This window comes from Prionailurus bengalensis, chromosome A1 (genome assembly GCF_016509475.1).
Source record: "Prionailurus bengalensis isolate Pbe53 chromosome A1, Fcat_Pben_1.1_paternal_pri, whole genome shotgun sequence".
Classification (NCBI taxonomy): domain Eukaryota; kingdom Metazoa; phylum Chordata; class Mammalia; order Carnivora; family Felidae; genus Prionailurus; species Prionailurus bengalensis.
The window spans coordinates 156,755,229-156,780,000 of record NC_057343.1 but is presented as its reverse complement, the minus strand read 5'-3'; the positions used below and the strand labels follow the sequence as shown (position 1 = coordinate 156,780,000).

At 34.2% G+C, this 24,772-nt stretch overlaps 1 protein-coding gene across 8 annotated transcripts in view; it reads left to right on the top strand.

The window, feature by feature from the left end:
• The window catches only part of FAM172A (family with sequence similarity 172 member A), a 429,997-nt gene that overhangs the window by 170,355 nt on the left and 234,870 nt on the right, over positions 1–24,772 (top strand). For all 8 annotated transcript variants that reach the window (XM_043593742.1, XM_043593724.1, XM_043593699.1 and 5 more), the window contains one exon: positions 7,525–7,743. In XM_043593742.1, the coding sequence (XP_043449677.1) occupies positions 7,525–7,743 (219 nt within the window). The remainder of the gene's footprint in view (positions 1–7,524; positions 7,744–24,772) is intronic.

Genomic DNA, 24,772 nt, shown 5'->3' with positions numbered 1-24,772 from the left:
ACTCTTAATAACAAACATAACCATAGTTTACCATTTAGGATTAACAATCTTTGAAAGTCTAGCTAGATTGGATTAACAAATATCTTATCATAATGCTTTCCTCTGTTTGTTTGTTTTTTCCTTTTCATATTCCTCTTTCTCTTGAAGAATAAAATGATCCCATATAGACCTTTTAGAGATTTATACTTAATTCTGATTTGGAATTTTCTATTAAATGGAAATATCTTAAAATGAAAGGTGACTCATAGGTATAGCACTGTGTCTATCACAGTACTTGGTTAATAGTAGGTGCTTATTAAATATTTGTAGTATGAAATCAGTGTTTAATGAATTACTGATTCAGTGAATACTTGGGATACTTGGGATCCTTCTTTATGTCCTCATGCTTGCAAGTGGACTCTAGAACCATAAGCAAAGCACTCAGTTTGTTTCTTGAAAAAACAAAATTGTTTTAAACATGTTTTAATTGGGGGAAGAAAGAAAAAGGTGGCATATTTGAAGATAAAATGATTTATGTACTATAGTTTTTAAGCAGATTTTAGGAGTAACTTGAAAACTAAGGCATATGTTTGCATGGTATATGATTGGATCAAAATGATAATATTTTGAAAGACCTCGAGCCTACCATCTATAACTATGATATTTACACAGCTTTATAATGGATTTTAATAGGAAGCTAGGAGAATATTGGACTTTCATTTAACCCTCTAAGGCATAAAGGCATAACTATCTTATTCTAAAAGATAAATTTGTCCATCTAGGTCTTCTTGGGACCATACAATAGAGGGGTGTGTCTGTAAGACCCCTTATATCCACTTAGGGATTTGATCTGTCATTGGCTGGCAACAGTTGTAACTTGTTACTTTTTAGTTTAATGTGTAAATGCATGTCTGTGTGTGTGTGTGTGTGTGTGTGTGTGTGTGTGTGTGGTTTTTTTATGAGAATGAAAAGCAAAGAATATAAAAGATTTCCTAATGCTGCAGTATTAAATCACATTTATGTCCTTGATAATGAATGGCGAATGTTTTTTTTATGAAGCTATTGTGGATGTATGGAATGCTTTAATAAATAAAATATTGGTGATTAAGAGAAAAAAGTTGTGGTGTTTAAGCATCACAATGTTCTAGAACCTAGGAAAAGTTAGATACAAAACAGGCAATAATGTAGGTAAGTGCAAAGTGAATCTTTTAAAATAAATAGCACTTGGATGACCCGGGGTGTCAGAACCAGAGACAAGGGTGTGTGTTTGTCAATATATCCTTCATGTTTTACAGACTCCTAAGGGAACAAGGGAAGATACAATTTCACCTTTTCTGTGCCAAAACATTTTAATTATATCTTCTTCCAACTATAGCGGTTCAGTAACCAAGGAGCTGACATTGATGCATGTGTTGATAAAGCTGCAAACATTCAAAATGAGATTAACAAAGATTTTGAGCAAAGGGTGACAGCTAATTTTGCACAGTATTCTGCATCTGATTCAGGCCAGCATAATAATAGAATATTTTATAACTGTTTTGTTATTCAAAAGGACTTTTATGATGCATTTATATTTGTGGGTATCTTTGTATCATACTTAAAAATTATCTATCCTGTGGCTAAAACTATTTTCACATCTATGTTCAAATGCAGAAACAGTATTAAAGGGAAAAAGCTCTCATAAGTTGTGGGTTTTTGGGTTTTTTGTTTTTGTTTTTTGTAATCATACTTTACCCTTAGCACTCTTTGCCTTTATGTTAAATGATCTTGAGCATACTAGTTCGGGAAGGTATGGAGATGGTGAACATATATTTTCTACTATTGTTTAGTATACATTAATAAAATGGCCAAGAAAAGTTATATTCAACTTATTTAATTAATAAAACTGTAGTTTCTTTATGTTCTTGAGCTCCTTTGAGCACATTTCAGTGTATTTCTTTTTCTTCTATTCTCTGCTTGAAGGCAGCTGACAGTCTTCTTTCACTTTTCTTTTTGTTTGTGAAATTTTCCTTTTTTTTTTTTTTTTTTTTTTTTATCCACTCACTTCTCCATCTGCTTTCACTTTTGTTTGCTTGGGCCGTCTCTCATCCCAACTTGATAATGAGGAATGCAGTGTGACCCTGACCTCTATCAGCCCATGCATGACCTTCTGACTCTACCATATAACCTTTGACCTTCTCTTTGACAGCTTGATTAATTACCCTGTGTTATGATTTATGAGTAAGTGCTATGTAAAAATAATAGACAACAGGTGGTCCTCTGAAAACTTTTTGTGGCATGTTTTCTTTTACTGACTAACTTGATGAGCTATTTGAAGTTGGAAACTTACTGGAATAATCTATGTTGGTCTATATTATGGTATTTTTATACCATGGAACACGACATTAGAATGTAGGGAGCTACAAGTTAAAACATGCTCATGACAAACATTTTACAAAATATTGGCTGTTACCTAAATGCACACTGGTAGGAAGCACAAAACGGAGTCAAGTGACATTTTAGGTGTTTCAGTCCCAGGTCACGTCTTGAGAAAATTGCTGAAATAATGGAGGGGGCATTTTTCAAGCAGTGCTGCAGCTCCAACAGCTATGTTTACTTTAACGCTTCACTAGTGACTTCTGATTGGTTGTCATGACCTCATCTCACTGTTGCACCTAGAATGTTGCAACAGTGACATAGACATACCCTTGTTGTGAAAAAGATGAGAATAAACACAACATACATCTTTCAGAAAAGATGAATGGGCAGTGGTTTGTCCATTTTAACCATGGGTAGATGTAGTTTATAGATAAAACACTTGGGTTTCATTTCCCTTGAGGATGAGCACCTTTTTTCTTTCAAACCAAGCAGATAGAATGGTGAACTTGAAAAATATGATTGATAAATCTGTGTAAAATGATCTTTTACAGAGCTTTGGCTGGACACCAAAACAGACAGTTCCACAGGTCAAAGGATTCTACTCTGGCCCCTGACCTCTTTGGTCACATGTGGCTTGCAGTATTGGCAGGTTAATATGCAGAGCTGAGTACTTGCACCTGATTTGTTATTTAACCAACCACAAGAGATTTGAAAAGATGTAGAATTTGCTCCTGTTTTCTATTTTCCTTATAACTGGTAATTAATAGGCAAATTAAGTTGGATAAATCTTAAGTTTTAGCAGGATTTCATTGGGATGAAAGTACATTCAGGTTTTGGTCAGGCATTTAAGAATGTTATCTATTTGTAGAATCTTCTTGACAAGTACCTTTCTATACTGATTTAATTTCTTTAGCAAGGTTTCCTCTTTGGTTCTTTGTGTTTGGCATCACCTATCTGTTTTAGACCTCTGACCTAAGCCATCATTTGTTGATTGAATGATAAATGGACTATTATTTATTAGTAAGTGCATCTATGGACTTCAAAGTAAAGGAGGCCTGGAGGCCTGTGTATTCTGTTTAAATCACAGCAAACCCTTGTACTGAATAAAATACTATGTCTAGCAATACAATTTTGAGGGTTTCTGAGTAAGATTCCGTGGCTTATACCTTATAAACACAGTTCTGAAAATGAAACTACAGTTATAGCTACAAAGGATAGAAAATGGAATGAGATAAATGAAAGAGATAAAGCTTACTTTTACCAATATCTGTCCTCTTGATCACTTTCTTGATCTTCTACTAGACTGTACACTCAAACATAAGAGTTAATTAACAACTTTATATATGCTTTGTCTCTTGAAATGTTGGATATTGGAATTGATTTGGGTAAATCATTATGCAAGATGCCAGAAGTCTTACTTATTTAGTTGTGGAATGTTAGATAATCATTTTCATCATTTTGTGTTGTTAAAGATGTTTCCATGGATGTTTGAAATGACCTGCCTTTTCATCTTATAGCATCTTAGCATGAATAATTAAATATAAAAGGAATACTTCAGTATAAAATGTTTAAGGTTGTAAGCATTTGTTATGGGAGCTTCTTTGTTAGAGTGGCAATGCATGGTTCTTTTATGATATTATATTCATGTATATGTAATATATATATTTCATAAAGTTTGGTAAAACTTTATGGGTACACTTGTTAAAGGTCAAAATAAGATCTCTTTTTTTTAATTTCTGTGCGTATTGATTGAGTTTGGGGGAATAGGGAGAATTTTTTAAATGGCATTTATTCTGATTTTTTAAGACATAAATGGATAAGGCATTTAAAATAGCTAAATTGAACTATTGGTATGTTATGTGCCTTGTTTTACTTTGAGTATTTACTTTGGTACTTTGATTGCAATATATTAATGTTGACATGGCAAAAATCTCTGTACCTTTATTATATAAAGGAATTTTTGGACAGTATTTATATTGACAGAGAAAAGGAGGAAAAGATGAAGTTTCACTACACATCTGTGGTTACAGCATAAAAGTGGAGGAGTTTATTTTGTTCCTCCAATTTTCTGTTCCTCATGATAAAATGGTTATTAATGGTTTCTGTGAATATTGCATTAGTTAATTTATCAGGAAAATTTTAATTGAAAAATGTAAGTTTTTCACAGAATGGCAATTGAATTTACAACAAAGGCATTTATTAAAATTAGCTTTCATTTCTTCAGAAAATATTCCTGAATACTTCTTGATTGTTATTCCATTAATTAAATTGGCGGTGTGAAATATCTAAATGATAAAATATTTTCTAAATAATTCAGGATTTAAAGAGAAGCATTCATTGTTTGAAATCTAAATGCTAAAAATTCTTTAATTGATTTATATAGTGGTGATTTAAAAATAGAATCATTTTTCATCAGTTGATGCCTCGGTGAAAAATTGACATTGTGTCTTTATAAAATTGGACAAATGAGTCATGTAATTTTCAGTTACATAATCAATAACTTAGACAAATACTACTTCTTTGATGATTTATGTGTATCTGCTTTTTATACTTACTTAGATAGGACACATCAAATTTCAGAGTTCATTTAAAATCAAGTAGGCACAATAATTTTTCAATCCATGATTTCCAAAAATTGAAGTAAAATCAGGCTCAAATAAATATGGTATTATGAAAATAATGTGTCTAGTGGTGAAGTTAAAAACATAGGGCAAAATTTTATCATTCTAGGGACTGTAAATTTTGTCTAAAGAGTTTACCTTTATTTGGAATTTATTCATGGTACAAAGGTGATGCTCACATTCTATCAATTTATTAAAGTCCCACTTTGTTACACAGAGTTTGATGTTTTCATATTATCATTAAAATGCAGTCCATCACTATTTTCATTTCTAAGAGTTCAAGATTCTTTTTTAGGTTTGCCACTTGTAACTCATGTAAGTATGAGACACTGTGTGCATGTGTGTGTGCACGTGCGTGCGCGTGTTTGTGTGTGTGTGTGTGTGTGTGTGTGTGTGTGTGTGTGTGTGTGTGTGTTTAACGTTCAATTCACTCAGAGAAGACAGGGAAGAAACATGACAGGAGACCACTTACTCACGGTACAGAATCTAGTAAGGAGGCAATTTTCTTTTTGGCCTATGGTGACCTTTTTTGACTATGTTCCTTACACCAGAAGACAGTGTATGAATGCCTCTATTTCACCCTGTTTAGCAGAGTGCAACAGTGTTCTTTAACTTACTTTTGGTGGGAGGAGAAGTTATAGCTGAAATTTGAGAAGGGCATGAAAAGTTGTAAGAGGCACAAGGAAGAGGGGTAGGAACTTCCTTCAAATGTGATTTTAATAACTAGTCAAGTGTGTCCAACTGTAGAAAATCACCAAGTGACAATCTGTCTACCTGACAGTGATCACAATGAATTACAAGACTTTTGAATAGCTATACAGATTAGAATAAAGCAGGATCAAATAAAATATCTTTTGTTGGTAAAACTTTGACTTCCCAGCTAAGATACTTCAAAACAAAACAAACAAAAAAAAATCCTTATCGTGTACTTTGATGTAGAACGCTTAAATTTTAAAATAGGTGAAGTATTTTATAACTTTTCATAAAACTTGTGTTTATATAAAAGTTTTATTTGAATATAGATTAAAGAATATGTGGTATTTTGTTAATCAGTTTGGTATGTGTTATTATGTAGTTCTCATATGTGTAAGACAACTATATCTTAATTAACAGTCCTATCACTAACATCACAACTTCAGTGAACTCCACAATCTACAAACCATATCATGGTTTTAGAAAATAATATCAACTGATTGAGTAAAAAGGAAGATTGAAAACTCCTGATGAAGTTTTTACGTAGATTGTGAAATTGACTATTAACAACACCAAGTCAAGTGCAGTGGTATAGCATATTTAAAAATAAGATAATGGAGTCTGTGCTAATATTACTCTATTATTAGTGTATCACTTTTTTTTTAGATCATCTTATGGTTGATTTGTCAAAAAACAAATTTTAAAGTTGAAGTAGTTCTACAGTTATAGTTTTGTAAAAAGTATATCATTTTCTTTTTCACTGAGGATGAGATTTTTTTTAAATTTTACTTTCCATGGCTCTTACATGTTTTTATCATAATCTAATACCTTTCTAAAATAGGACCTTACAGGATTTTATAAGGCAAAATTGGGACATCCACAGTACAGAAGTGAATAGGAAATATAAGGTATCAATGGCTTCACAAATTTATGTTGCACATGCTTGTCAGTGGACATTGTTTATTCTTCTCTATTTTCTTGTGGTTAGATTATTCCATCAGTTATAACTTAATATAAATACCAAAAGTTTTCTTAATTACAACCATAGAAATGTTTTCTTTGCTAGAATTGTCATACAGGAAAACATTTCTAAAACTTTAAAGAAGGTGTAAAAGCTCAGTAAGTTGTACTTTAAACTTTGGGACTTGTTTCCTGGAACTGGTCCCTAATAAAGAGAAATTCTTATGGTAGTTAAAAGTGAAAACATTTCAGGATTAAATAATTGCTTCCACACATTATAGTAAGACATTAGTTTATTTTGTTGTATGAAAGAAGAGAGGTGGAAAAAAATACAAGTTGCACAGGTAGACATTATATGTTTCTGCTATTAGAGACATGTAAATCTATAGAATGTGTTAGATTAAATTTATGCCTTAATTGCTTATTCTTTCTTGAATTCGAGCAAATAAAAAATGCTTATTAAATTAATGTGCAATGTAAGGGAAACAAAATCTAACAAAATGTGGTCTGATATTTAAACTTCACTTGCAAAGAGGCTATTTTCTCAAAATGGGTATTTAAAATTTAATGTGGTTTGAAAGCGTACTTGTTATTTGATTATTTATTTCAATTATTTGGGGGGTTCTGCAAGACCTGAAATACTTTTTAAAAAATGGAACCTTTATAATCTTTATGTTACAGTTTTGTCTTTTTGTTCTTACCAGTAATCTCTGCTTATTTACATATACAATACAGGCAAACCATTTTAAACAACTTTTTGTTGGAAAAATTAAAACTATAGTCTTTTATAAAGAAATATTTTCATGAATATGCAACTATATTAAATCACTTTCTGTGAGATTTTACAGATTTTTTTGTGAATTGAGATGGTTTCTAAGATTAAATTCTGCTGCCTTCTTTGCTTTCAAAACAGGAAGGATATGGAGTAATAGTGCTGAATCCCAATGAAAACTATATTGAAGTAGAAAAGCCAAAGATACATGTACCGTCATCTTCTGATAGTTCAGATGAACCAGCAGAAAAACGGGAAAGAAAAGATAAAGTCTCTAAAGAAACAAAGAAGCGACGTGATTTCTATGAAAAGTATCGTAACCCCCAAAGAGAAAAAGAAATGATGCAGCTCTATATCAGAGTAAGTAATAAGATTGTAACTTTCCTTCATTATTTCTTTATCTTTATTTGTATTTTATTCGGATGAGTTTATTTGATTAAAAGAAACTAAATTCTTTAATTTTTAACCATTCATTTCCCATGGTTGTTAACTCGGATGAAATGTTTTCTTTTTTAGTCAGTGTTACAAAACACGTCATTCTTATTTCAGTGTGATATTTTATTGAAGTCTCAAAAGCAATTAATAATGCACTGTTCAAAACATCAGTCTTCATCTTGGGTGGTAATGGTTTTAATGCATTGTTTTCCTATGAGCAACCATCCATCCACGGTGTTTTTAGCTTAACTTCTGAAGGCAGATGGAGGGAGGTAGAGTAATTAATATCTTAATAAATATTTAAACTAGAATAGTTTAGGGATAGTGTAATGAGGGAACTCTCTCCTTTGCTCTTTTCTTACCCGGTGAACCTTTGCACTTTGTGATGCTAGCAGCATGGGATCGTTATAGTAGTGCTACCCAAGGAGTTCTAATTCGTAGGGGGAAAAAACAATTTTATTTGCACTTTGACACATTCTGCTTGATATACATACTGTGAATTGTATATTTGAGACAGATTTATGCAATTTTCAAAGCCTGCATTATGGGTCCTAGAAATATAATTTAATAGTAAAGCATATCAGAAATGCTACTGTGTGAGTAAAGTAGTAAATTGATATGTTCTTTAAAAGTGAGCAATTCAGAACATTTAAACATAGACAAATTAACACTTTATAAATTATATTGTAAGATGGGAGTGAAGTTTCAAATTATTCAGTTTGAGCTATTTTTACATTTCCTTTAAAAGCTCACTAATAAAATATTTCATACCATCTTTAGCAGGAATAGATGACTTTCTAAGTTATTTTCTTCATTCTAGTTCGTGTCATAATCACTATACTTTTGGGAATTAAACTGTGCACATTCAAGACTATAGGTCAGTTTGTTGAGTAAGTTAGTGCAGTTAAGCAGTACAAAAGCAGCATATAAATTCTTAAGACCCAAAAAATGTATCCAGACCAAGAAACCCTAAAGTCCATCGTACAGTGACTCAAGTAAAAGTAAGTCACATTGCAGTATTTGCATTTCTGAAAAGCATCTCACTATTTAATATATTATTTGAAAAACAAAAACAGTGATTAGATTGGAATCAAGTGCTTGCTTGTTCTGATAGAGTTATGTTACCACTTTTCTTTCCTATGGCGGCATAATGGTCATGATGTCACCTTCTTCTCTACCCGTTGTACTCAGCTTCCTAATTATATGATCCAGTCTGTCAACCACCATTTTAGGACAGTTAAAAAAAAAATAATTCTGATATCCAGATTTCAAAAATGAATTGTAAAAGTTTTTGAAATCTACAAACCATTAAAAGTATCACTTGCTTATGTAAAATGCAAAAAACAGTGATTTTGTATATTAAGTTGTTTTTATTTTTTCTTAAACAGTTTCCTTTATTTGGCTATATGTATAGATTAAGCATCTATTTCTGACACCTGTATTGTGGGTTTTATATCCTCTGTTTTCTCTATCTCTTGTCAGCATTGCTTAGATATTTTTCTTTTGTTCTCTTTTGTGTGTGCATTTTTTGTTTGTTTTCAAATATATTTCATTTAAAACAGCCTCTATTTAGGAGCCCCAGTGGCCTAATGGATAAGGCATTGGCCTCCTAAAACAGCCTCTATTTTATATATATGTGTGTATATTAAAGGGAGAATTTTTTTTTAATTTTGCTTCATTTCTTAGATGTTATTTGAATTTATTTATTTTTTATTTAAATCCAACTTTGTTAACATACAGTGTAGTCTTGACTTTAGGAGTAGAACCCAGTGATTCATCTCTTAACATATGAGACCTAGTTCTCATCCCAAAAAGTGCCCTCCTTAATGCCCATCACCCATTTAGCCCATCCCCTCACCCAGCTCCCCTTCAGCAACCCTCACTCTGTTCTCTGTATTTAGGAGTTTCTTATGATGGTTTGCCTCCCTCTCTATTTTTATCTTATTTTTCCTTCCCTTCCCCTGTGTTCATCTGTTGAGTTTCTTGAATTCCACATTTTGCTTCATTTTAAAGATCTCTCTTTCCCTTTGTTTTTTTTTTTTTCTTTAATTCTTTTAGCTCTTTTACACTGCTGCCATTTTGTGCTTCTTATCGTGTCTTTTTCCTTCTTTCTTGTGCCATTTCACTCATCAGTCTCAAATTCCATTGAAAGCACTTAAAGCAAAAACAGACTCATTTAGATAACACAACTATATACCTGATAGTCTTAGTTATGAGTGTCATTTTTCCTTAATAAATACCCTTTCTCTTAAAATCTTTTGGAATTGTGCAAAAAAGTAGAAGTGAGGTGGTACTCTTCAAACATACTTCTAGATAGTAAGGTGTGATCTTGTGTTGAGGAGACAAGAATTGTTCGTGTTGTGTATGGTGGGTGAATTCTTAGGTAATTTTGATCCACTTAATTTCTTCTTAATCCACTTTGATTTCTTCTTGTACACTCCTTCCCACTACATGTCTCCAAAAAGTGTAATTTTCAGGCACAGAGCATGGTATGTGATGGGGAAAATTAGCATTAATTTATATACTTCTTGGAGCACCTGGGTGGCTCAGTTGGTTAAGTGTCTGCCTTCGGCTCAAGTCATGATCTCGTGGTTCGTGAGTTCGAGCCCCACATTAGGCTCTCTGCTGTCAGCACAGAGCCCACTTCACATCCTCTGTCCTCCTTTCTCTCTGTCACTGCCCCACTCGCTCTGTCTCTGAAAAATAAACTTTAAAAAAAAGATTTAACTTAAATACTTCTTAACCATTTACATTTTGAAATTGATTATTCATTGGAATAATCCCATAAGGTAAGAGGATCAAATATTTTTATCTTTATTTTATAGTTAAGGAAATCGATGCACAGATGGCTCATTTTTGTCTAGGATCACATAACTAGTAAGTGGTAGAACTAAGTGTTGAAACCAGGACTTCTAATTATTGTAGATTCTTGCTCCCTTTCCTCTTTATCACATTGTTCTAACCAGTTGGAAACAAAATATATACATGAAATATGAATTTTAAACCAATTTAATAAAAGCATGATATGATATACTAAATGACATCTGATGATTAATAGATTTTTGATCAGTTACTTAATAGATGCTATTAAATATTTATAAGCAACATATATAAAACATTTATATTATGTAAGTAACAAATATATATAAATATATGTATGTGTATACATATATATTCTCTTTTAATAGGGTCACTAATATTGATCTAATTTTACATGAAAAGACTGTGAGTCAAAACTTAGTAATTTTTCCAAAATCTCATGACTTTGATTGTAAACTTCATGAGGGCAGGGACTTAGTTGTCTTTTGCTCACTGTTTTATCCCCAGAGCTCAGAACAAAGTCTTCATAATAAATATTTGTAGAACAGAGCCTTCAAAATAAATTTCTATTTGGTAAATAAGGTGGTGGAGCCAGGATTAAAATACCAGTGTTTTTATTGGTCCAGCATCAATATATATCCAGTATCAATAAAGTATGCTACTTGATCTTCTGTAAGGAAACATTCAAACAAACCAAAATAAACAAAATTACATTGTTGGTCACCTACCTCAGTCTATTAGCTGAGAATACATTACAAAAATTGATGATAAAAAGTCAGTTCCTCAATATTTATATGATACCTTGATCTGTATATTTTCATCTGAATATATAAAAGTGGGATATCCTGTTTTCTTTTTTAACTATATCATTAAGATAGTAAAATTATGGATGAAAATGGAAATACTTCATGCCAACCTACTGCGATTTCTGTTTTACACACTTGCTCATAAGAGTAGAGCCAAGTTGTTGTACTTGGTCTATGCTGCACACACTTTGTGCTTTATGGGAACTGTAACGTTGCTTCCTATTCTTTCCTCTCATCCAAATTCTGTCCATGTTGTAGTACCCGGCTGAAATCTCACCTTTTCATATCACCGTAGTCAATAGTCTCCTTACTGTGACTCATGGATGTTACTGTGAATGGTTAACTTATGTGGAATTTATCATGTGCTGTCTTGAGATATCTCTGTGTTTTTGTTTCATAATATTATCAATATTTTTTTTATGCCTGTCCTCTAGATCTCCCCATAATCCTAGAGATCTTTGAGCATGTTTTATAGGTCAATCCTTAAGAATAAACAGGTGTGAGCTAATTTTTACAGTAGTATAGAGCATACTATGAAGGAGTCAGGAACTGATAATAAACCCACTCACTGGAATCCGTATCCCTGTAAGGAGAGCAGAGCAAAAAGACTAGGCCTTAGTCTAGGGACACCTAAATAAGGTGACTTGCAGCATAAATAGGGTTATTCTGGTATCAGACTGGATCATAAGAGGACAAGTACTCAGACTAAGGAAGATCAGTTAAAAGCACTGTACAGTATGTAGGTGGAATATAGGCAAAACTGACTGGATGCTGACCTATGTAATACTGAGTTAGAATTGCTTGAATATCTCTTCCCTAAGAGATGTAGCTGTGGGCTGTGGTGATAGGAAGTAAAGAAGAGAGATTAGACCCTGAAGGTTAAAAAAAAAAAAATGCTGGGAGTGGAAGAGGGAAAGAAATGACATGGCCAGAGAAGGAAAACTCCACATGTGAAAGAGACATTTACAGAATAAGACTCTTGGCATAGCCTGGCATTACACATTGAAGATACTCAGATATTTATGGCTTGATTGCTTGTTGACATTGATCAAAAATCTCATCCCTTAACATGAGAGATATTTGGTGTCTAGTTTTCTGACGGTTTTTTTCGGCATTTACGTGAATTTTTGCAATTGTTCAGAAACAGTCAACTCATAAACTAACTGAAGCTTTCTTTTAAAAAATATGTTTTGGACACTCTGACTTGGGTTATGTTCAAAATATTGGTGAAGGCTGATAAATATCCCGTCTTCTCCTCTGTACCTGTTCTCTTCTGTGCTAATGCCACTGGAGCCATTTCTATCTTATGTTTTAGCAACCAGATTTTATTTATATTACAGCCAATGATTGTATAATCTCTGGAACCATTTTACATTCCTAGTATATTTAAGTATTTGAATTTCTTTTTTCTGGAATCTAGTAAATAGCCAAAAACCTCACTTCAAGTTTTTGTAAATATCTAGTATTAACAGGCAGAAATAAAGTAGAATCCAGGCCTAAAACTTTAAGTTTAGCAAAGTATAATTTTATTTTATATACTAAATGAGTGTAAATAGATATGACTAACTATTGGATTATGTAGCACATTTCTGATGCATTAGAAGCAGAGCTTGAGAGATCAAAGTACTTACTGTTTCATGTGGCAACTTTCCTTAAGTATGAAATAATGTACTTTCTGGCATATATTATGGCTTATTAAGGGGATTGATTTGGTCTAGGCAATAAACATCATGTCAGACATGCCTGGCAGGAAAACCTGCTTAATATGTTTTGTAATAAGACGGAATTTTTTGTTCTCGAAAACATCTGCCAACTGAATTCAAGAGTGAAGACAGAAAATGTCATCAATTTAGTGGTAATCCTATAAATTTAGTTTCTTTCTGAGCAACACATAGCAAGATACACAAATTTCCCAGTGTTAATCACCACTGGTTATAGTACTTTGTAAAACGATGAAACAAAAACATTTTATTTTTATATAATGTGTTAATTAATTCATAATGAATTTTAATATTTCAACTGATAAAATTTTAACAAGCATCTTGCCAACAGATCATTTTTTAAAGCATCTGTTTTTTAATGTGTTGGGTTGAGAACTGAGTCAAATGGCTAAATATGTACATATATTCTTTTTAAAAACATATTTCTACCCCCATAATTATAGATACACTATTTTTTCTCCTTAGACCACCAGGGGCTGCTGCTGTTCATACTGCATATTGCTTTCCTCTGAAACTGAGTACCCCCGTCACACTGCATCTTTTCTCTCTTCCTTTTTCCCCCCCTTAGGCCCAAATCTTTTAATACATAACTGGAAAGGAAAAATAATAAGCTTAGCTAACAATTTAATAACCAATATAAGAGTTTATATTTTAAACATTTTCTACAGTCCAAGACATTTACATTTTTCCAAATGAACTTAAAACCAGTAGTCATTGAAGGCACACAGTGATACTAATTATTTTATTTCCTCTTCAGAGTGTCTGAAATAACTTTCAGAATCATCCCCTTTGCAGAGATATAGTCTGGAGATGAGATTAAATGAATAGAATCTGAATGACCTGATTTTGAATCCCAGTTTTCCATGTAATATAGTGTGATTTCAAGTAAGTTAATTTCCCTTTGCCTCAGTTTTTTGGTCTGAAAAGTGGAATCATAATAATACATGTAAAGTGAACATAGTTTCTGACACATAGTCTTGGGCCTTCAGGGTCAGTTAATAACATCCTGTCTTCTCTCAAGTTCAAAATCAACTCAGAAAGTATCCAATTCTCAGGGTTTCTAGCTTTTGAACTGTTCAGTACCTTGTACCAGAAATAATACCTCTGTCTTACCTTCCTGAGTTTGGAACCCAGTGAGCAAAATGACAAAAAATCAGACAAAAGGAGATCAAAACACCAGCTTTTTGGGACGCCTGAGTGATTAGTGGGTTAAGCATCTGACTCTTGATTTCAGCTCAGGTCATGATCTCACAGTTTGTGAGTTTGAACCCTTCATCAGGCTCTGCACTGACAGTGTGGAGCCTGCTTAGGATTCTCTCTCTCCCTCTATCTCTCTCTCTGCCCTTCTCTCATGTGTACTCTAGCTCAAAATAAAAAATAAACTTAAAAAAGAAACAAATACCAGCTTTACTAATTGATAATAGTTCAAATGGAAGCTGTGGCTTAGATCTGTGACTAAATTTAGATTACCTAATATTTTTCCCCCTGAAAAGAATTTTTACCCATTTTCCAAGTACCCCCACTTTGCCTTTCACATAATAGAAAACAAGCTAGAAATGCATCCTTTTTGCTAGTAGATTTGAAAGATGCCCAGAAAGGCTGAGTTGAACATGCTGTTTTTTCTCCCAAATGTACTATATCAAGTAAGTCACTTCCTCTATGAGAGAGAGAGTGAAGGGTAGTGAAAGAAATTGAGAATGCCACTCTAGGTGAATGTCTCCACCTGAAGCCAGGAGAGAAGTGGATCCCACCTGACAAAGTTAGCCCCTAATTAAAAGATCGCTTTTGGGGGGCGCCTGGGTGGCGCAGTCGGTTAAGCGTCCGACTTCAGCCAGGTCACGATCTCGCGGTCTGTGAGTTCGAGCCCCGCGTCGGGCTCTGGGCTGATGGCTCAGAGCCTGGAGCCTGTTTCCGACTCTGTGTCTCCCTCTCTCTCTGCCCCTCCCCCGTTCATGCTCTGTCTCTCTCTGTCCCAAAAATAAATAAACGTTGAAAAGATCGCTTTTGGGGCGCCTGGGTGGCTCAGTTGGTTGAGCAACCAACTTGGTTTCCGCTCAGGTCATGATCTCATGATTCATAAGTTCAGGCCCCACATCGGGCTCGCTGCTGTCAGCCTGTCAGCTCGGAGCCCACTTGAGATCCTCTGTCTCCCTCTCTCTGCCCCTCCCCCACTTGTGCTCTTCCCTAAATAAATAAATACATTTTTAAAAGATCATTACTAGTTACACTTGCATTTTCTAACAACCCAGTAAAGCAATATTAAAATATTATCATTAAATGTTCACTACAGATTACCTTAGTTTCTTTATTTTAAGATTTTTGTTTAGGGGCACCTGTGTGGCTCAGTCAGTCGAGCATCAGACTCTTGATTTCAGCCAGGTCATGATCTCCTGCTTTGTCCAGACTTGCTTTGGGTTCAGTGCTGATAGTGCAAAACCTGGTTGAGATTCTCACCCTCTCTCTGCCCCTCCCCCACACGTGCTGGTGTGCTCAGTGCATGCACACTCTCTGTGTCTCTCTCAAAAATAAATCAGTAAACTTAAATACATTAAATTCTTTTAAAAAAAGATTTTCATTTAAAGGGTAAACTGATCAAACTGGATTATAGGAAAAGTAGCCACAAAATTATTTCATTTTAAAGCACTTAAAGGGCCTTAATTCTGTTTTAATCATCAGAAATCAATCTTTATGTTTTCATGTTTCATGTTACCAAAGCCTAGTAAATGGTAGATTTTTAATAAATATTTGATGAATGAATATTTGAATAAATGCTTGCTTACATGAACCTACAAAGCAAAAGAGACAGACCTTTCACTATATCAATGTGCTCTTTGATATTGACTAGTATGATAGTTGAAAGAACTCTGATACTCTGTATGACTGACATATACTAACACTCAGAAAGTTAGTCCATTGTTCTATAAACCCACTTAACAACTCTGCAAGCCCACCATGCCATGGAGAAGATGGAGGAGTTTGTGTATGAGGTCTGGGAGGGACACTGGAGGGTCAACCCCTATGACGCACTCCCCGACTGGCTGAAGGACAATGACTACCTGCTACATGGCCACAGACCGCCAGTGCCCTCCTTCCGGGCTTGCTTCAAGAGCATTTTCTGCATCCATACAGAAACTGGCAACATCTGGACCTATCTGCTTGGTTTTGTGCTGTTTCTCTTTTTGGGAATCTTGACCATGCTGAGACCAAATATGTATTTCATGGCCCCTCTACAGGAGAAGGTGGTTTTGGAGATGTTCTTTTTGTGTGCAGTGCTTCCTGGCTCTTTCACACCATCTGTTGTCATTCAGAGAAAGTCTCCCGGACTTTTTCCAAACTGGATTATTCAGGGATTGCTCTACTGATTATGGGGAGCTTTGTCCTCTGGCTTAAAGTCAGCAAAATAATTAGATCTTTAGATTTAGAACAGAAATTACAGTGAAGACCAGAATTGTGCATTTATCGGTTTTGTCTAGCCACTGGCCAATTTTGGTGAGGGATTCTGCTATAAATAGGATGTGGTGGAAAGAAAAAGAACTTCAGGATCAAAGAGAGGCATGTTGTAATCTTAATTCTTTGACAGGCTGTGATATTACACAAGTCACCTCTCTGAGCTTCAGTCTCTTCTTCTGTAAAGTAAGGATATCATAGCTAATAGGCTGTTGTAAGGAATAAATAAGGTAAATTAATGCTTATGAAATCAACCAGTGGGATATCTACTATTTGATATATCCCGTTTTCTTTATCTTCCCTCCTTACCCTCTTTCTTTCCCTTGGGAAATATGGGAAGAATTATGGCCAAATGAGGTCTTTTCCAATTGGTTTATAATCACTGCTTTTCAAACCTTTGGTCTCAGGACCCCTTTATATGCTTAAACATTATTAAGATCACTAAAGTGTTTTTGTCTACATGGGTTATTATATCTATTCATATTTACGACAAAAAGAATTAAATTTGAAAAAGTATTTAAATATTTTAAAATAACCATGAGCCCACTAGATGATGACATAAATAACATACTTTTATGAGAAATGACTATATTTTTTAAAACAAACAAAACACATAGAAGTGTGGCATTAAAAAAATCTCTAATGTCTGGCTTAGTAGACAACAGCTGAATTCCACTTCTGTTTCTGCATTCACTCTCTTGTGATATGTTCCTTGTCAACATTTATGAAGAAAGTTTGGCCTCACACAGATATGTAATTATAAAAGGAGGGATAATTTTAATAACTTTTTCAGATAATTGTATATATTCTCCTTTGATGCTACGCCAACACTCAACAAGAAGTAGTTTCTTAAAGATTACTTACTGTATGAATCTAAAACACATGTGTAAGTATTTTGTACTATTTTCATGAAAATTCATTGGTCTTTGTTGTACTTTGAATGGATCTTTTGCTTGTGAATGACTTTACAACATCATGTATTAGTCGTTTGGAAAATAATGTATCATTGAACCCTATAGATCTTCCAAATATTGACGTATTTTATTAAGTAGTATCAAAAATTCCTTTCTAATACTATTAGAAAGGAATGCCATGTACCAGTGGCATCTGCAAAGATTTTAAGAATTGAAAAACTATTAAGCTTATCAGGGAGGATACAAGTTTCCCCAAATTTTAATTTTTAGCAAGAAAGTTCAATTTTTATCATTAGCAACAAGCACCATTTGTTGTTTTTTCTTCAACTATCAGGCTTTTTTTGTTTATTTTCAAGAAAATGGTTTCCAAATACCCAACCTGCATAATCATTGTTTGTTCATCAGTCTTACAAGTAAAAATCATCCTCTATTAAAAAGACAGCTACCTTAGCTCACAACTCAGTCCATTGCACAACTACTTTTCCTCTAGACTAACATAATTTGTTTTGCAGGTGCTTTATGTGTACCTTCTAGTTCACTCAGAATATTAAACAAACATATACTCTGGGGTTGAGATTTAATAAAAGTAATTTTACTGCTCCACCAACAATTTTTAAGTGAACTTGCCTCCACCTCCCCCCCCCCTTCAGTGTGTGGCAGTGAAGAATGCAATGACTGCTAGTATAGTTTGGTACCACTGCTGTGATCAGTGCTAAGTCACAGGCAGTTTTTCTCCATTGTTTTCTTCACTGTTAATGCAGATGCCAACACAGTGAAAAAGACACATAATGTTTTAGTATTATTATTTTTAATGTTTATTCATTTATTTTGAGAGAGAGTGTGTGAGCCAGGGAGGGGCAATGGAAGGAAGAGGGAGAGAGAGAATCGCAAGCAGGCTCCACGCTGTCAGCGCACAGCCCAGTGCAGGTTTGATCTCACGAACAGTGAGATCATGACCAGAGCCAAAATCAAAAATCAGTTAATAAAGCCCCCCAGGTGCCCCTGTCTTAGTATCATGTGGATCCCCTTAAACTCTCAGAAACCTCTAGAGGTTTGCAAAGCACATTTCTAGAAGCACTGGCCTACTTCTCTTTTTTGGAGTTGAATATACAGGCAACCAAACAAACCAGTTTATAAGATTAAAATAAGAACCATTTTTTAGTTGATACGTTAGGCAACATGAAAGGAGAACAATATGAGCAGCTATGTAATCTGAAATAGAGAAACTAGAACAGAGTACATCATTTCTTTCTTTTTCTTTTCTTTTCTGTTTTTTGTTTTTTTTTTTTTTTTTTTTTTTTTTTTGAGACATTTGGGCCTATCCAGTTTTAACTCTTCTTATCTGGTCTCAGGGAGCACTATGTGTAGACTACTTCACCTGTTCTCCATCTTCCTCACCATCTTCATAGAAACTGAGATGTCAGTCCACATTGACCAGGCCATTGGAATTGGGGGACTTAGAATGTTTGTTTTCTTTTTCTACTGCTCGGGAACAGTAGAATAGAAGGCCCTGGAGAACCGCATGCCCATTTTGGAGTTTAGCAACCTACTTTTCATTTCCCATTTCTTTCCTCTAAAATGGGTGGCCTCTTGCTTCCCAGGAGGGCTCAGATATTTAGCCTGCTTTCCAGTTGAGGTCTAATGTACTACCAAATTCTACTAGTTCTGCACTGGTTCTGTCTCCCTGTTTTATGTTTGCCTTCCTTTGCAGTATACTGACTCTATAATGGTTAAGAGCTGGGTGCTGGTGTCTGTCACATGTGTACAGGGTTTTACACATAATATTCACTCAATAAATACTAGTTATAATTATTGTAATATTCTTAGTTTATGATCCAAGTTCCATGTGTTCACAACTCTCCATTTCTGAAGCTATATTCTTCCTAGTTCTCCAAATTCAATTCTTCTTTCTTGCCTAAAGTTACATTTGACAGCAACTGTCTAAAATACAATTGGATTGGGGTGCCTGGGTGGCTCAGTTGGTTGAGTGTCCGACTTTGGCTCAGGTCATGATCTCACAGTTCATGGGTTTGAGCCCCACATCAGGCTCTGACCCTGCTTTGGATTCTGTACTCCCTCTCTCTCTGCCCCTCCTCTACTCACTCTCTCTCTTTCTCTCTCTCTCTCTCTCTCTCTCTCTCTCTCTCTCTCTCTCAAAAATAAACAAATAAAGGATTCTGTGTCTCCCTCTCTCTCAATCTCATAAAGCATGGATTGACCATGCTTCTATCAGGCTTTGAATGTGAATGGTGATTCTTGCATTTTCACAACTTGCACCTCTTTTTGGGAAAGAGGAACAATTTAATACCCTCTGTGTCCTACTACCCCTCCCTTTCTGGCTGGGGCTTTGTGCATACATTTGTCTAGTTAGGAATAGTTGTTTGTTTCTTTGTGTAAACTTCACACCTGTCTCAGGTATTACCTTGACTTTACAGATATGTAAAATGAGACTCAGATGTAAATAGACTTACTCATGGTTGTATACCTAATAAGAGTAACTAAACCAAATTTTGAGGCGAGGTCTATTGGACTGCAAAGCCTATGTTTTTCCTACATTTTTTACAAGTGGCTCTCTAAGATTTCTCTGCATATACATAAAATATATACACATGAGTGACTGAATAAGTGGATCTCTCTTGAATTGCAAGGCAATTGCTGCGATGCAAGACAAATAATATTCCCCACAATGCAATAGTTTATTCAAAGACTGCTGTTAGAGAGTTGCAGTGAGTGGATAGATTGAGTGTAGAATCTGGGACCCACCTTCTCTCCTCTGCAATAAGACACTGTCACGCTTTATTTTTGCCTGCACCCCAAACTGTCCATCTGGAATGTATGGGTTGTTTGACTGCAAAGGAGTTTGGTGTTATTGCAGGTGAGGATGAGAGAAAGCCTAAATCACCTTATATAATTGACTCAAAAGTGCTTTGTTTACTGTAGTTGACTTTTTTTTTTTTTAACCTCCCCTGATTTCAGCTTGTCTGTAGGTTAAGTTTGCTTGATCTCAGCCGTCAGCATGTTGCTCCACTGTTGAGCCAGTCCAGTATTCACATCTGCACAGTATGGCTTTATCAGTGGATGTGAGCACCGCTGTGTGCATCTCTCATGTGTAGCATAGCGGGGCCATATAACAGGTTTGCTGAGTGACTTGAATATTTACATTATAGACTCCTCTCATTTCAATTTGAATATATATGTGCATTTGCAAACATTATGAAATTGTGTATTTAGATTTACTTGCTCAGAGCATGAAATTGCTGCCTAACATACTCTATGTATCAGTATCATCTCATACTCATATTAATTTTATTCATGGGGCTCCTGGGTACTTCAGTTGGTTAAGCATCCAACTCTTGATTTCGGCTCAGGTCATGATTTCACGGTTTGTGAGTTCAAGTCCCGTGCTGACAGCGTGGGGCCTTCTTGGGTTTCTGTCTCCCTCTCTCTCTGCTCCCTACCCACCATTAGCTCTCTCTCTCCAAAGAAAAAAAAATTATTCTTAGCATTATTTTCATTATTTAATTTAGAAGAAAACATTGATTTTTTTCCTTGAAAATTAACAGATGATAAGCTGCAATTAGTGGCTTATTTAGAGATCCCATAAAAACAAAGATAAAGTTTGAATATGAATCTCAGTGGTCGTCATCTGCCAAGACTTTCCCTAATTTCTGTGGGTCCTAAAAATGATTCTTATACCTGAATCTGTTTTCCTAAAAACTTTAATATAGCTTCCAAATGCCCAATTTGGTGTTTGAAATTTCCCCCTGAAATTTCAGAAAATTTTCTCTTCCCCAGGAGGTGATAAAGAGATCACAGGCCTTTATCTTTCAGGATGCTATTATATTTGATAATTCTAAAATAGTTTGACATTTTTTAATAGTCACTATTTTTTATTTAGAAGTCTTTTAGACATTCTGGGCCAAAGTTTCATGTTTCTACTGAAGCAATAATACTCCATTTCCAGAGCTGTAAAATGGATTAACAATTTTTTTAATTGAACTGTCAGATAAAAATTAGAATTAGGATTTTATATTGTTAAATTAAATAAATCTATCAAAGGTAAAATCTCTTTTAGTCATTGAGAAGAGGAACTCATTTTTGCGTTGTTGCTGTTCTAAATTTTTGGCAGTAAGGCATATTTTTTCCATATAAAAAGGAATGTGTCCAATTCATTCAGCCCACACTTGTTTACTATTTTATATAAAGAGTACATTTAGGAAGAACATTACTTCTAGGAGAAGGATTCCACCAGAATATGTTGCCAAAAGATAGTATCTGAAACCTGGTAGGCATTTTTCAGAGACATACCAAGTTTGACTGGTTTACTTCTAGATGTAGATGAGGAAACTGAGATTAAGAGAAATTTGCTCAGATTTGCACTATTATTAGTGACAAAGGTATTATTGGGATCTAGATTTTTCTATTTACCATTCTGGTTATTGAAATTTTTATATTAGAACTGAATTTCTTCCCCTCCATTTGTATTTGCAAGTAGCTTCTCTGGCCTTTGTCTCAGTATCTGATGGGATTGGGAGAGAAGAAAATGGTGTGTGTGTGTGTGTGTGTGTGTGTGTGCGCGCGCATGTGTTATTAGACGGGGTAGGGGATAGGTGGTCATTAAGTAATTTAGATTGCAACCTAAAAGTTAGTTGAAAACAGTATTCCTAACATAATCAATTTTAAGATCTAAAAGGAAGAATATAAATTTGAAAATCTTAGTGCATTATATGTGAATTATGATGTTAACTATACTTCATTTGCTCTTAATGTTCTTTTTTTCAATTTCACACAGGAGAGTGAAAAACTTCCCTCAGAATTCTTGTGCAGACTGCATATATAATAATGCCATCAAGTAAAAGCTATTATTTGTGCATATATAGCTCAGTCAATTGAAGATTGCTCAGATTATCATCTTTTTTCATTGATTTTAAAACCTTTTATCACATCTTAACATCTCTGAATTTGGGATGCATCTTAAAAATTAATGGCATATCATGGATTATTTGGTGACTTTTTTTCTCTTAATGGTACATAAAACAGTACTACCTTTCAAAATTGATGGTATTGTAGGTGGATGAAATATTGTATGAGACAGGGTGCTTCATTGCACAATTGTAAGGGAACATAATTCTTATCCGGCACCCCTTGGGGTCATGCAGTACATAGACTGTGGCCTTACAGGGTAGCCCTAGTAGAGATGATGTGGAGATTTGTGACTCTTCTCACATTTTACCCCATATTTGATCCCATAAATTGAACAAAGACCACCTGCATACTGTTTGGCAACTAGTGACCCCTCAATAAATGTTTATTTATTTACTTACACAATATTGTAATCAGTTGTATCCTTTTATTTGCCAAAGCCGGTGGAGAGCAGGTTTGATTCCCTCCCCCCCATTACTAGATGCAGTGTTACTAAGAAGAGGTAGGCACCTAGATGGTAAACTTCGATAGTAAATCTGGGACGTAATGACTAAATGATTATGTTAAATAAAGAATTTAGCCCCTCATCATCTAGTTAGTCCTAATCATTTTTACTTTTAAAATTTACTTTGGTACTTTCAAGATGTCTAAAATAACTACCAGAATGAGGTTGTACTGTTTTAGAATACCTTCATTGATTTTATGCCATCTCCCAAGTGCTAGATATTAAAAATAAAAAATGGGGGAAGAATAAAACATAATTTCTACTCAAGGCACATGAAATTAGCCAGCATTACAAGTCAAGATACCAGATGTATCTTGAAACTGAAGGAAATGTGTCCTGTTGAGTAGCACAGCTTTAATTGGACCTCTTCACATTTCAATTCATTTGAGCACTATTTAAAAATGTTGTGTCTGCCATAGCCCTTTGTGAGATATCTAGATGGAAAAGCCAGAATCCTTGTTCTCCAGGAACTCACATACAGTCTTGGGAGAGGCCGAAATATTCTTAAGTAACTCTGATATGAGGCAGATTGTAGTAAGTATTTTGAAGTAGTTATATGTTGCATTCTAGGCATACAAAAGAAAAATGTATCTTTCACAACTATTAATATAGCATTAGTAATAAAAGTCAGACACTTAAAAGAGATTTAATTGTAGACTACATTGAATTTAAAATTTAAGAATTATTCTATACATTTTCTTTATTAAATACAACTTATTGCAGTGAGAACCTCTATTTTTATGCAGATTGTTTATATAAATTCTTTTACATTATGTTATATAACGTGATTTCTTTTGTTGAGTATTATAAACCACTTAAAAAATTTGCCACTTTAAAAAAATTAATTTGGTGGATATTTCGACACATTCTGGAAATTGTAATATTTCAATTTTCACTAATGTAGTGATGTTTATTCTTGATATTGAAAATGATTTTGCCCTTTTAGCTCAAATGAAGCTAATTAAACATATAAGCAGCATTTCAAAACTTTCAGAACCATATAATGTCCCTTAAATAATTCTGTACTTTTGTTTTTACCTCCTCCATCAAATGATTTCTGGTATATTCACTTTATATCTGTGATGTATTCATTCACTCTTCAGAAGGAATAATGTAAGTTAATAATGCACCCTATCTTTTAATAAAGTTTTATAGATCATAAAACACTTTATTCTTTAGGAAATATAATGTGAAGTTGATGATTAGTAGTTTTCATTAAAAACCATTATTTCTATTAAGGTGTACATTTTCTTAATTGCTAATGATATTGATGTTTGTTAGTTCCTTCTTATGTGGGTTTAAATAGTTATTTTTGGCAAAAAATCTAACCAAGCAACTTTCTTCAAAAAGGATTAAAATGATGAACAAATTAATCTTTATGGGATTCTTTGAAGGTCCTGTTCTACTGTAAATTACTATTAACTGTTGGAGTATCTTTTATAAGGTAGTTTAAGTAGGAGAGTTTCTGAGGAGGTTACATTCTGATTTTTTTTTTAATATATGAAATGTATTGTCAAATTGGTTTCCATACAACACCCAGTGCTCATCCCAAAAGGTGCCCTCCTCAATTCTGATTTTAAAGTAATCCTGCTCATGCCCATCCACATGCCTTTTTCACACTCCCCCTTTCTAGTGACCCCAGGTTTAGTTTTTACTAAAAAAGGTTTAATATAAATTAATCCCTTTGTGAAAATATTGTAAGCTTCATTTGGATAAAGATTCTGGGTTAATCATCTTTTTGTATCTTGTAGCACCTAACAAGTTGCCTTGAACATACATAATATGGAAAGGTTGTTGGATGACTTATTGGACTAAATG